This window comes from Triticum urartu, unplaced genomic scaffold, assembly GCF_003073215.2.
Source record: "Triticum urartu cultivar G1812 unplaced genomic scaffold, Tu2.1 TuUngrouped_contig_350, whole genome shotgun sequence".
NCBI lineage: Eukaryota > Viridiplantae > Streptophyta > Magnoliopsida > Poales > Poaceae > Triticum > Triticum urartu.
This window is the reverse complement of record NW_024114041.1, coordinates 32,225-45,627: the sequence shown is the minus strand read 5'-3', so window position 1 is coordinate 45,627 and position 13,403 is coordinate 32,225. Positions and strand designations below refer to the sequence as shown.

Sequence of the window (13,403 nt, the reverse complement as noted above, 5' to 3'; positions counted from 1 at the left end):
AGTGTCGTCCCTGCGAGCACCCTGGCCACCATCCACGTCTCCGCCGTCCTGCGCCGCCGCGCCATTCGGGCATCGCCGATGACCTCCCCAAGCAGCAGGAGCGCCGTCCCCGCGAGCGCCTTCAGCGTTGCCGAGGAAGCCCAGCGCCACCTCTGCCTGCTCGCGCTCCTGCTGGCCGGTGTGGCGGACGGGCCGTCACGGAGGAGGATAGGTATAGCGGCACGGGCACGGAGGAGCTGGCGGAAAGCGCGGCACCAGAGATGCCGTGGCGGAAGAAGGAGGAGTAGGTGGCGGCGGAGGCGTGGTAGAAGGAGTGGCCGAGCGCATCGTCCCTGCAGCTTTCGCCGTGCTCGCCGGCCTCGGCCCCTGCTGCATGGGGGCGCAACGAGTGGAAGAAATTTCACCCCCCATGCCAAAAATTTCGCCAGCAGCCACCCAAGCGGCGAAAAAATGCCTCCTGGGGGGCTCAACGGCCGGAGATGCTCTAAGGAAGAGGAACTACAACCTGACTACCAATTCGTGAAATCCTACACGAGATAGACTCACTTATATAGCACATAACCTAGTCCCCTTCATGGTATTGCTGTGATTTGGTGCGGGCACGCCTGGCAGGTGGGTCCTGCATGCCAGTCTCTTCCTCCGTAGCTTGGCCAGCAGGGACCGTGGCCTCGTCAACAGGGCTGCACTGTTTGGTCGCATGTGGCTGAGTTTAGGCGCGGATCTTCATGCAACTCTACATGGCGTCTACAAGGTGGGTTGAGTCGATGATCGCCAATGGCAAAGTCAGGGTCAGTTGTTCAGGGTTTAGAGATAGCAATGATGCCTTCTGACGGAGGAGTGATGACGATGAAGCATGCGTGTTGTATCAGCAAGACCATCTTTGGAGTGGTGTGTGTGTCTTGAGTGTGCCGTTTAACGTTGTGATGGTTTTAATCCGGTTTTCCATAATTAATTAGGCAATATGTTTTCGCTCGGTTTTCCCTAGTTAACTGAACAATTCTTTTCTTCTCAACGAATGCAGTAATCCTGTCATTTAAAAAATGATTCATTCTGAGTGTCCCGTGCGTGTCGTGGTGGGTTTTAGATTAAACCAAGAGCATGTATTTCATCGACCGGGTTTCAAATTGTAAAGCAAGATCTCTGAGTGCTGCGAACCAACCTATGATATCCTAGCTCATCAGGGTTCCAAGTCCTAGACTTGGACATCGCTGCTCGTATTTTCCTGGATTTGTTTTAGACCTTCCAACGATGCGCATTGAGTGGGCGAAGATGTTCTCGTCGACTACAAAGACGTCTGTTGCGACTTCGTCAATGATGTGCCGGTTCAGTCTTTCGGAGGTGCTCATAGGGTTAGTACTGTGTTAAAAAAATCTCTGACATCATCCTGATAACTACTAGCATTTTGTTCATTTTTCTTAGTGATGAGTATAACCATTTCTTTTTCACTTTGTGTTAAAGAGAAGAGAATAAGCCATTTTGACTGCTACGTACTAGCCAGTAGTAACGCGCAGTGCTTCTATTGGGCAGGCTAGTCGTGCAATCTGCATGGCATGTGAACGCGAAGCAAAGACTGCATGCAGAGTGACCGAAGCGCCACGCGGCGCGCGCACTGCATGCAGTGGCGATCGAAGAACGAGGAGACTCGTGTGGTTATTCGGCGCGCTTTCCCACTCACTCCAGCAGGTCACACGGTCTCGCGCTTCCCATATATCGGCCGCTGGTGACTGGGTACTCCAAGGGAAGGTCGACCACACTCTCGCAAACCATCGAGCGAGCACGGACGCCAATCCCCTGCACTCTCGATCTTCGCCGGCCAGCATCCGCCGCCCGCCGGCCCGCCGATGGTAATCCCAGTGATTCATTAGAACGCTATCCCCTTTCCCTAGTACCCGGCCTTCTTCATCCTAGCTAGCTTAGTTCAGCATTGGATCTCTCGGGTGGATCCTCGGCAGTTGAGGGTTCAGTTTTTCAGGCCAGGGGTTTTGGTTCTTCATGCCACGTTCGATGAGCTAGCCAGCCTGCGTGTATCCTTACTTTTGGCTGATTCCGCTTTGTTTGAATCGTGATGGATGCTCTCTCTTTTTTGGGGGGGTTTATTTTCATCTCATGTGCTTTTTGTTTGTTTTTCTTTTGCATTTCATTTTTTTTCTGTACAAATTTATTTGCTTTCACTTTGTGAAAATGTTGCAATAGCTCTTTAATTCGCATTTATCATAAAACGCCAAAAAAATTATAATTCAAGATTTTGGTTTGACCAACAATATTTTTAAATATTTTAAACCAAAAAATATCATATAATATTTCTTTTTATTATAAATCTAATGTTTAAACATTAAAAAAATCTGATGGTGCCGTAAAATGTTTATCTTTTTCTGCGTCAAATCTTTGTATCATATTAAATTTCAAATCTAAATCTTGAAATATTTGTGAGAATGTTAGGTCCTAAGAAGGTTTAGTGGTGTACCTTGTAAGGATGATTTATAAAATAATAATAAAATTTCTTCCTATACAGGCTATACTGTTGAAAGAAATAGATTGAAAGAAAAAAAAAACTTGGGCCGGTCCAACAGGCTGGCAAGCAATCCTGTTGTCGTCAGGGGAAAACTCTAGTGTCCACGACCTAAAAAAAACACATCGGTATCATCGAGCGAGAGAGCGGCCGGGCAATCGTGGGAGGGGTGATGGGAAGAGCGCCACGGCCACCCGACGACGAGGAGCCGGAAGGCGGTGGCGTGGCCGTAGCACGCAACCGCGGCGGCGCTGCTGGCGAGTTAGGTATTTCCCTGGTCTGACGGTCTCCAGCTAGTCGGCCAGCAGCCCCGGCCGATTAGTAGCATATACGCATTGTGCTAAGTAGGAAATTCCCGACGTCCTATTTAATTTACTTTTGTTGTTTGAGGAACAACAGGTGACTGATCCTGGATTAGAAATGGCATTTTATACTAAAGTAATTTTAGTACTTTTCCGAGCCCTCCAAGTGAGGAATTTTTGCCTCACAGGAAGCACACACGACTCTCCTCCCTCGGTGGGCAATTGGCTGCTGCCTTTTTGTTCCTGTTAGATTTTAGCCGATGCTGAATCAATTCAGACAAAGAACCAGAATCTAAGTTTGAATTTGGAACATAATTAACTTTTAATAGAGAGCCGATGTTTTATTTCAAGTGCAGATTCAAAAATGATAACAAATATGTGACTGATAGACCCGCTGGAAAGGAGAACCCTAGTTGGCATGGGATGATTTTGTTTAACTTTTTCAAGGCGGTTTCCCTTTAATGTTTTCTAGCACACCTTATATTTTCTATTGGCTTTGTAATTTGAAATAGAGGTAGTATTTATTTTTCTTTGAGCTATTGTTTTAATGTAATATGAGAAATATCTCTAGTTACGTGAGAAGGTTATGTGATAGTAATCATGTCCTTTTTTTTATGCCTTTTGGCGGCATATAATGGTCTTGCAACATTGCCGAGTTTAAGTCATTTGGGAGTATTGTACTGTTTGTTTCAGTTTGATGCAGGAACCTAGTTACAAGGCTCTGGTCACATCCATTTTAATGTATATGATTTGCTTGCTGATTTTTCTGAACTTTGGGCTGAGACTTAGCATGTCCAAGCTTGTCTTGGTCATGATTGTTTCTTTGCTTGCATCATCTTTGTTCTTTGGTGATACAAATAATAAGGATAATCATCCAATTACCCTGCTTGCTTGATCTAGTATACTTATGGTACTTTTGGTAGATAAATAATGCTCAGTGCCAGCAAAGTATTTGTTGTTATATTAGAATTTATTTTGTGGTGCAATTTAAGGTTGAAATATTGTTTTCTTGCATATGTTGGTTTGTTAAATGATCTATTATTACTTCTGAGGTTGCAACTATGTGTATATTTTGTCAATGTCTTTCCAACCTAGATTTTACATTTCACATTGTTGTTCTCGTTCAATTTTAAGAGCACTATACCGGTCCAGTATTATGCATGAGATGATTTTAGTTTTGAAGCACTTCTAAAATAAATTGGTCTCGTTTGATGGGTTTCACTGTTTCTAGGAGGTAAACAGCACAAGAGAGGGGGATAAAGTGGTTACTTTGAATGATCCACCACAGTACGAACAAGGTATGATATGAATGTGCGAGTGCTGTTATTATAATTGAACTGAAATGTCTTCTACTAGTAGACAAGATCTTTAAAATCCAAGTTAAAAATTTGGAGAAGTTGCGCCATGCCCACCTGTTTACTTTTGAAACTTGGTATATTGCAAAGTCCCATCTTAATTTTCATGGTCTAAACACCTACCCCAAGTTCATATTGGTAGTTGTTGGTTTATATGTCTAAATTTTCATAGCTTAGGTGTAGACAGACTCTAAATTTTCAATTGATCATGTTAAAACATACAATTAGCTAAGCGCCAAACTTCCATTCCTAATTTGCAATTTTCTAATGGTGTCAGTAGAAAGCAGGTAAAAATGGAAAATGTCGCATGCATTATTTTTGTACTGATCCAGATATGCAAAGACAGTTTTGATAACTTTGCAAATCAAGAGGGTGAAAATCTGCAAGTCGGCAGAAGTAGGAAGTTGTTATAATCAAAATATGCTTCAATTAAATTATGTAAACATATGTATCCAGTTTTTTCTTAACTTGAATTAGCACCTGTATTTTGAATGGTTCTTCCTTCTGTTGGCCTGTTCTTTGGACTCTGTTGTATGTGCTACAATATGTTTATGCTATTTTTAACTGATTTATTTTTTATGGTAGGTTTTGGCTTGAGCTTTGTGTTGCTAACAATGGATTCTAAGACCATATGCCGGACCAAAGTCTGTGATGTTCCCAACACCATCAAAGTGTATGTTACTATTAACTTTTTCCAATTGCTTATTCTAGCTAGTGAGTACTACTTTATATACTAGCCCAGATCAAAATAAGTGTACACAGAATTATTAATGTTTTCTGTAGTATATTAGTGAACTGCAGAATTTAGTATGTACTATTCATGAGCGTGCTTTGGACTATTGCTATAAAATGAAATATTGTTATACTCGTGTTCAATCCTAGCACAATCCACTTGAATGTAGCTACTCTGTTTGACGGTACTTATTCAAGCTGGCCGTGCACCGATCTGAGGAAATAGTTGATGACATTAGAGCACATATACCCGTATTAAAGAGCATACTACAAATACTTAACTACTTATGACAGCAAAATAGGGATATACACATGGAACAACTACTCTCATGTCTTCCTGAACATGCAAACGTTATGAAATGCTCAACAAAATATTGTGGATTGGGGATAGTATTTTTATTATAAAGAAATAAATTTATGGAAGCATTATGTATTTGTTGTTCTGCCATTGATATTCATACTTGTACCTTTTTTTTGTACCGATGTTCTATAAAGCCAGAACCCCAGAGTAATTTATGTTTTACCTTTTTGCAGTCCCTCTGTTTGGTCGATTAGTAGCAAGTTCATGCCAACTAGGGAATACCGCCAGAGTGATTTCCTGAAATTTTCACTACTTCCTGATCCGGAAGATGGTAACCAGGCAAAGGAATGGGAAAGGTTTATAGGCTACCTTCGCGAAAGTGCCAAGGTAAATATTATCTCCACTGTGTGGGTATTTTATTTACTAGTAATTGCTAGACATACAACATATACCACCTCTTCAATAATATTTAAATCACCCTTCTAAAAGTAACGGTGTGAGGATTGGGCAACCATCAAGCTAACATCCTCTGAGATAAGAGAAGCAGCAGTATGTTGCTAACTACTCCCTCTGTGGCTGTAATAACATCTTATATTATGGGACGGAGGGAGTATTACGCTAAATTCTCATAGATGCATTTTGATGTCTATAATGTGACTGCTCCTTCTTACCATGTGTTTTTCTTTGTAGGCCGGCATTGTTAAATTCAGCTCTGGAACCTTCCACATTCTTGCTCCTAAACCTCATTCTTCCTCTCATGTGGTGATCTTGTATGAGACTGGAATAAAAGAGCCTGGAGTCTGCAAAAATATGGCAGGGATATCTGGTGAGAGTTTTTCTAGCTAGAGATATTTATTATTAACTAGTCATGAACATATTTTAGCCAGGCTGCTGTATTATTCCCCTGTTTAATCCTGGGCAGCTCATTGCCTACCAGCACAACATCTCTAAACTAGCATTTTATTTGTGTTGGTTACATCACGTCGTCTCCCAAGAGTCGCATTTGCTATTTCCCTTTTTACTTCATGTGGATTATTACTGTTCATGTTGCGGAGGAAGTTCTATCCATAATGAAATATAAGCCATGATTGCTATTAGATTTTGCTGGTTTATTTAGTTTTTATTATTGACTGTTCTTCGCTTATTTGCTGTGTCAACAGGGATATCCAACGAGAGTGGGGAGATTTGTGACAACACATCACATCCTATGGGGATAATTTCTTCACAAAAACACCATAATCAACATGGAATTTTGAACCCAGGAGTGACGAAGGGACCATCTATTGTTAAAAGAAATTTTGTCAGCACAAACCCTAATTATCTACGAACTCTTAGTCAGACACATGCTGGCTGGATCTTTGGAGCAATAGCAGAGCTCATTGATAACTCCAGGGACGCTGGTGCATCCAGGTATGTCCTTGTCTTCAAAGTGTATTTTCGGAAAGGTGCTTGGTTGTTTATTCTTTAAATCTTTTGTAGGACTAGTTGGGCGGCGTGTGTTGTGTTGTGCTGCATTATGTAATATTAGTCAGTTAAGAGAATATGTAATAATTCAAGTTATATAACATAAAGATACTAGCTCTAAGAGAGATATTTTAAAAAAATCGTTATTATTTATTATTTATAAAACTAGTAAAATGAAATGTAGACTAAAAACCCCAGTGCGTGAAATGTTAAATATTATTTTTTAACCATCTTATTTTTCTTCGGTTTATTAACAGGATAGTTTGCTTCTCTCCCTAGGGAATATGTATATTGTATCCTGCTTTTGGCAGTATAGGGTTTTTCGGAGCTTCTTGCTTTCTTCCTGTTTGTAGTTTCCGGTTTCCACCACCTGTAGCAATACATATTCTCAATAATTCCTCACTGATGAGTACCTTAGACATGTTTTTTTAGATTATTTGGAGCTTTTTATTGTTTGTTTCCACTAACTGATTTGTTTCTTTTACTTTTACTTTTATTCACGGAAGGTTGGATATTTCCATCCAATCTATGTTTTCAAAGCAAGCAGGGCAAAAAGTTCCTGTCTTATGTGTTGTTGATAATGGCCATGGAATGACTTATGCCCAAATGATGAGAATGGTCTCATTTGGTCACAAAGGACCAAATGAACACTGCCAGGATCAGATTGGGAGGTTTGGAATTGGATTTAAGGTAAACTTCTGTCATTAAATGTCTCATTCCTATACTGTCCTCGATTACTGATACTTCTTGTGACCGTTTTAAGTATTTTGATATGTACATCCATCATATGGTATTGATAAGATTTGTCTAATTTATTTGAACTGTGTAACTAAAACTTGCCTGACTGTTGCCTTAATAGACTATAGTGAACTACTTAGATGTGTAATTATATTGGTAATGAAGACAACACATACAAGAATGCAACGGTGTGGCTACTAAAAGCAGGGAACAGTGTGTTGTTCAGTATACCTGCAAACATGTTAGTTCTACAGTATCATTTGCTAAGTTTTCAGGTGTAATGTGAATGCCATGCTCTAGGTCGATTTGACTTCACTCCTTTTTGTACAGTAAACAAGTATGACTAGGAATTTTTAGTGTGTAACTTCGCAAACAATAATCAATTGTGTTGTTTTGTTGTAGACTGGTGCTATGAAACTTGGGAGAGATGCATTTGTGCTTACCCAAACTTCAACGTCCAGATCAGTATCCTTTCTATCCCAATCTTTTAATGAAAATAAAGATGTAAGCAAAGTTCTACTTATCCCTTCATTCTTTTTCTATAGGCATGTTAAAGCTATAGTAGTATGATTTTCTACAGAATCTTGAGATCCCTGTGGTGACATATTGCAAGAAAGATCAATACATGGAAGTTGATTTGAGTGTGCAGTCTGAAGCTACTGCAGAATATAACCTGAATGCTATCAAGAAATTTTCCCCATTTAATGAGTATTTCATTGGAGAAAAGGTGGGCTTATTTGGTGAAGAGGGTACTGGCACACAGGTTTACATATGGAATTTGGATAGATGGGGTACAAATTACACCTTAGAGTGGAACTCACAAAAAACTGATGAAAGCCCTGACAGTCATGGCAATGGGGACATATTAATCCGTTCAAGAAGAGTCAGATCACGTCCAGGACAAACAAATGGCAATGTATGTAATTTTTCATCCATATTAATATTTTTGTACTTCCCATTTTGAGAGAAGAGATAACCTCTCAGTTTCATTGCAGAAGCTACGAGTTAGTTGCGTCATTCGAATAGTTGTGTTAGTGGCAATATATTATTTTGACATTTTGATTCTTTGATATCTAATACCGATTCATTATTTTTCATGTTCTAATAGGTACCGTTGGATTATTCACTTAAAGCTTATGTAGAAGTTATGTTTCTGAATCCTCAGATGAAAATTACTGTCCAAGGGTCTCCAGTAAATACTCATATGCCATATTCTTTTATGTCGTGACATATTATATTCATGTTGCTTATGTTTCTTTCTATTTCCTAGGTCATAGTCTGTCATTTGGAAAAGACTCTTCGCAATACTTCGGTTTTGTCCGGGGAAATAATGGGAAGGACCATTCAGCTGACTCTAGGAACAAGTGATGTGGAATGGGGCAGAATGAACCGTGGAATTTTCTTGTATTGGCATGGTCGTCTAATAGAGGTGGGCTAGATGTTATTGTATTAAACTACACATCATGAGTTCGTGACAATTTTCATTTTTCTATGTTCCACACATTGTTCTTCCCTGACACATTTGCCATTAGAAATAACCAGTCATACTGAGGATGCAAATATATTTCTCTCATAGCTTGTGAGTAGAGATGGGGTAAGAATTTTATCCCCATCTGTGCTGAGCATGGAAAACTATGTGAAATGTAAAAACTAATAACTATTTGCAGGAACTAGATTGAGCTTTAATTGTACATCACAAACAATTCATGATTGCTTTGTTCCAGCAAGCTGTTTGCGTCCTAGATTTTTTGCCATGCATTTTGTGCTTTTTAACTTTGATTTTGTATTCTTTCCCAGTCTTACAAAAGAGTTGGAGCTCAAAAGCATAATGCTGACACGGGCCGTGGAATAATAGGAGTTGCAGATATTACAAATCTCATTGTATGGTTCAGAATATCTTGGCCTTTTATCCATGTTCTTCAGTTTTCCTAGTTTTACTCTTGTGACCCTGTATTGAACTTATCCATGTGTTGCAGGATGATAAAGATGGTCATACTTGGGTTCTTAACAGTAAACAGGGGTTTCAAGATTGCGAGATATATGCAGAACTGGAGGAGTGGCTTGGTAGAAAAACCGATGAATACTGGGATGCAAATTTTGACCCTCTTAATTCGGTAAGGGAGTATGAGTCAGTTTATGTTGAAAACATCTTGTACATATCTGGTCATGAAGTACTTGAAGTAATCTCTCTAAGCACCTACGACATAGATTGATACCAGATAACTTTTAACTGTACTATTATTTAGAAAATCACCGCTTGTTATCATGAATTTATTTGACAAGTGTGAAAAAGAAAATGTTAGGGATGGCAACAGAGTGGGCACTCGCTATTCTCTCTACCGAGTGAGTCCCAAATCATAGTATTTGAAACGTGATAGACATGCACATATTGGTGGGACATACATATACCTATTTCCTCCAGATAATACATGCATTTACCTCCCACGTATTTCTGGAAATATTATGTTTACTCATTTCAAGCTTATTTACTCTAGTAACTTTCTTTAAACAGAGAAAAAAGCCTGACAGCTCAGGGCTGTTGATGACTGGGTTCAGTGCTACAAATGCCGCAAATGGAGAATGCTGAATCCGTGCTTCAATATAGAGTATCTACCATCAGAATGGTGTGTATGCAATCGAGCTCACTTTTATCATGTAGATGCACATTATTGATGAAAATGCGATGATTTTATCAATATCCTTTTTACATCTCTGAAGTGTTAATGTTGTGAAATTTCAGGTTTTGCTACATGCCACCTTTCAGTGGGCACTGTGATTTTCCAGAGCAACAAATGGAAGTTGGTGTGATCACAGTTGCTGAGAAGAGATGCGGCCACAATAAGGTAGCCCAGAGGGAGGTTGAGAGATCCAGCCAAGAAGAAGACGTGAAGGTAAACAAAATCCAAAGCTTAACGTGTAGTCCTTTTCTTTTTGTAGTCAAAGTTACTAAGAGAAAATATTTGACCCTCTTGTGTGCTCAGAATGTCAGGTTAATCCCACCAGCCGACAGCAAGGGAAACGGGAAGAGATCTTCTTCAGGTTCCATGAGCTTGGAAGGTATGAATGCTGTGTAACAGAGTCTCTAGATGGATTTTCTTACCCGGACTAACGATGTGCGATCCGATGGTTTTGAAGACGATCTCCCGCAAGCCGAGTCCGGAACCACTCAGCCCCCTTTGAAGCGGCTGTCGAGGGGTCCGAGGGCAGCTGTAAGAAACAGTGCTGAATGAGTACGCCTGGTAACCGTCATTTTTCTTTTTCTTTTGTAACCAAGTTCGTGAAGATTTCATTTCTCATTTTACTAAATCCCTTTTTTCATTATACTTGGTTGTAGGCACGAGTGACTACCCTGTTGTGAAGCTCCATGTGGCCATGTGGGGTCGTCGCACGAATCTTCAGGCACCTTTGGTCAACGAAATGGAGCTGCAGGCCACACCCTTCTGTTGCTTCTGAATGACTTGATCGCTCTCCGCTTCCTTCTAAATGTTATGCGCAGCGGTGTATTTTTTTACTCTTTCAAATGTACTGTAGTTAGTGTCATAGCTATTAACTTGTCATTACAAGATCAAAATAAGGATATGGCACTGCCTCATTACCTCAGCTTGCATTGCATGCAAACAATATGTGTACTCGTCGTGCTTCTGAGCTCTAAAACCCTCTCTGTGTCTATTTTGTACTACATGACACGTTAGTCATACGCAAACCCTTGAGCAGGTTATGCGTACGAGATGTAATTTGTGGCTGTCCATTCATATTCAGTACATTTTCTAGTACTATGTGAAGTTTTTGGGTGTATGCATTGCTCTGGTAGTTTTATGTGGGTTGACACAGAGCTCACCACAAAGAACATAGACCGGTCGACGTGCAGCTCCCCAGTCAGACTTATCAGAGATCGAGATGAGTGCAGGCCCCACACATGCCAAACAACACTTGTGAAGGCGTCATCAGATCATCTTTGCTGGTAACTGGATGAAACACCTAGCTTCCTAGGATGCCTTTGGTTTACATATCTGTTTTAGAGCATTTTGCATACTTGTCCCGGTTAGACCAGGTTGGGCAAATGCAGGCTAAAAACCGACATGTGCGTGTAGTTTGGTTGCTTGCATTAGGCTCCATGCATGAGGGGAGCAATTAGTCAGCATGCTGTTTGGTTGCCTGCATCACTGTTGTCAGACAAACAACATGTTGTTTGGTTACAAACGGCTAAAGATATGATCACCACTTCTTTTTTTAGAACAAAGACGCAAGGAGCGTCCGGCTTTAACTTAATAAAGCCCACGAACAAGTAGCATCCGACAAACAAGACAGTCCTAAACGAAAGGAAAGTGGCCGAAGTCTTAGTTTTAACATGCAACCGGCCTAGGCCTGAGAGAGATAAGGCAAAAGTCTAAACATGCCAACACCGGCATAAGAGGAACGATCATCGACATCTAGTGACGGGCAGCAATCTGGATCAGTCGAATCCGCTCCATCGCCTCCTGCATCTGCTCAGCGTCCCGCCGTTTCCCCAACGGCATCCAAGTCTAGAGGAACAAATGGCATTTGAAAATAATGTCAGCGGGTGAGAGGGAAATTTGTGCTCTATAGTGATTTTGTTTCTAGTAGTCCATAGAGTCCAGAAAAGCGCCCCTACGCATCTCCAAAGCACTCGACCGAACCCACCCCTATGGGCCAAAAGAATATCACGGAGGTCTCTACTCGAGTGGGGATTCCAATTTTGATCAAAGGCTTCCTGGACCGCACTCCAAGTGAAGCGAGCGAGATGGCAATTGAAGAAGATATGGTTTGCATCCTCGTGCGCACCACACATCACACAATTGCCATCGGACGGCCCGTTCCGATTCGCTATGTTGTTAGAGGACGGTAGGCGGTCGCGGAACATTTGCCAAAGGAAAACTTTAATTTTGAGTGTCGGGCCCTCTGTCAACTTATTGTAAAGAGACTTAACCGTGAATTTCCGGGAGCTCGTGAGGGACCAAGAGACCGTATCGGCCTCGGGTCTCAACATCACAACCGCAAGGGCATTACGTAACTCGTCCCAGCCAACCCGTTCGGCGTCAGAGAGGGGCCTTTTGAAAGTAATGGCTGGCGAGTTTGTTCTAAGCGCGTCGGCAACGAGGATATCGATGTTAGTAGCAAGTTGGTATATGGAGGAGTGGCTACGCCACAACGGCTCCTGACCGAACCAGTGATCTAACCAAAATCATGTGGATCTTCCGTCGTTAACGCAGAGCTTAGCTCCAAGCGCGAAGGCCGGTTTGACACCCTGGACCCATTCCAGAATGTCGACCCTTTGGCCTTGGAGGTAAGGAAATTCCCGTCGGGGAAGTATTTCGCTCTCAAAATATCCGCCCAGAGCCCCTGCTCATTTTGGGCGAGTTTCCAGAGCCACTTTGAGAGAAGGGCAGCGTTCATAAGTTTGGAATTGAGAATCCCTAGGCTGCCATATTTCTTCGGCCGGCATATCGCTGCCCACTTAACTAAGTGGCACTTCTTTTTGGACCGAGTTCCTTCCCAAAAGAACATGGATCGGGGGGTGTCGAGCTTGGCGTGAACACCGTCTGCTAGGAGGAACATGCCCATGGTAAACATGGGCAGAGAGGAGAGACTAGTGTTCGTCAGAATGAGCCTAGCTGCCGAAGACATGAACCGGCCACGCCATGGGCTGACCCGGTTTGCCACCTTGCTGTACAGGGGTTCCCATTCTTGGATAGATATGTGTTTGTCAGAGATGGGGAGGCCCAAGTACTTAAACGGAACGCTCCCAAGCTTACGGTTCAGCAGGTTGGCAACACGCAAAGCGAGAGGTGCGGCCATCCCAATGGCTATTACGTCACTCTTGAGGAAATTTATCTTGAGGCCGGAAACGATCTCGAAAGCAAGGAGGATGCGCTTGCTCGAGGCAATAATGTGATCGTCCAGCTCAAAGAGCAGCATGGTATCATCCGCATATTGAAGGTGAGAGACCCCTCCTGGAATGAGGTGGGGGACGACACCGCGGA

At 41.9% G+C, this 13,403-nt stretch overlaps 1 protein-coding gene across 1 annotated transcript; it reads left to right on the top strand.

The window, feature by feature from the left end:
• The first annotated feature begins 4,780 nt into the window (after positions 1–4,780).
• Positions 4,781–10,854, top strand: LOC125527293 (protein MICRORCHIDIA 7-like). Its single transcript, XM_048691824.1, has 13 exons — positions 4,781–4,839; positions 5,433–5,586; positions 5,890–6,025; positions 6,360–6,609; positions 7,170–7,353; positions 7,804–7,905; positions 7,982–8,317; positions 8,510–8,593; positions 9,199–9,282; positions 9,378–9,523; positions 10,142–10,292; positions 10,383–10,458; positions 10,736–10,854. Exons 1-13 carry the CDS (start codon positions 4,781–4,783, stop codon positions 10,852–10,854), a joined length of 1,881 nt encoding a protein of 626 aa, XP_048547781.1.
• Positions 10,855–13,403: the final 2,549 nt, after the last annotated feature.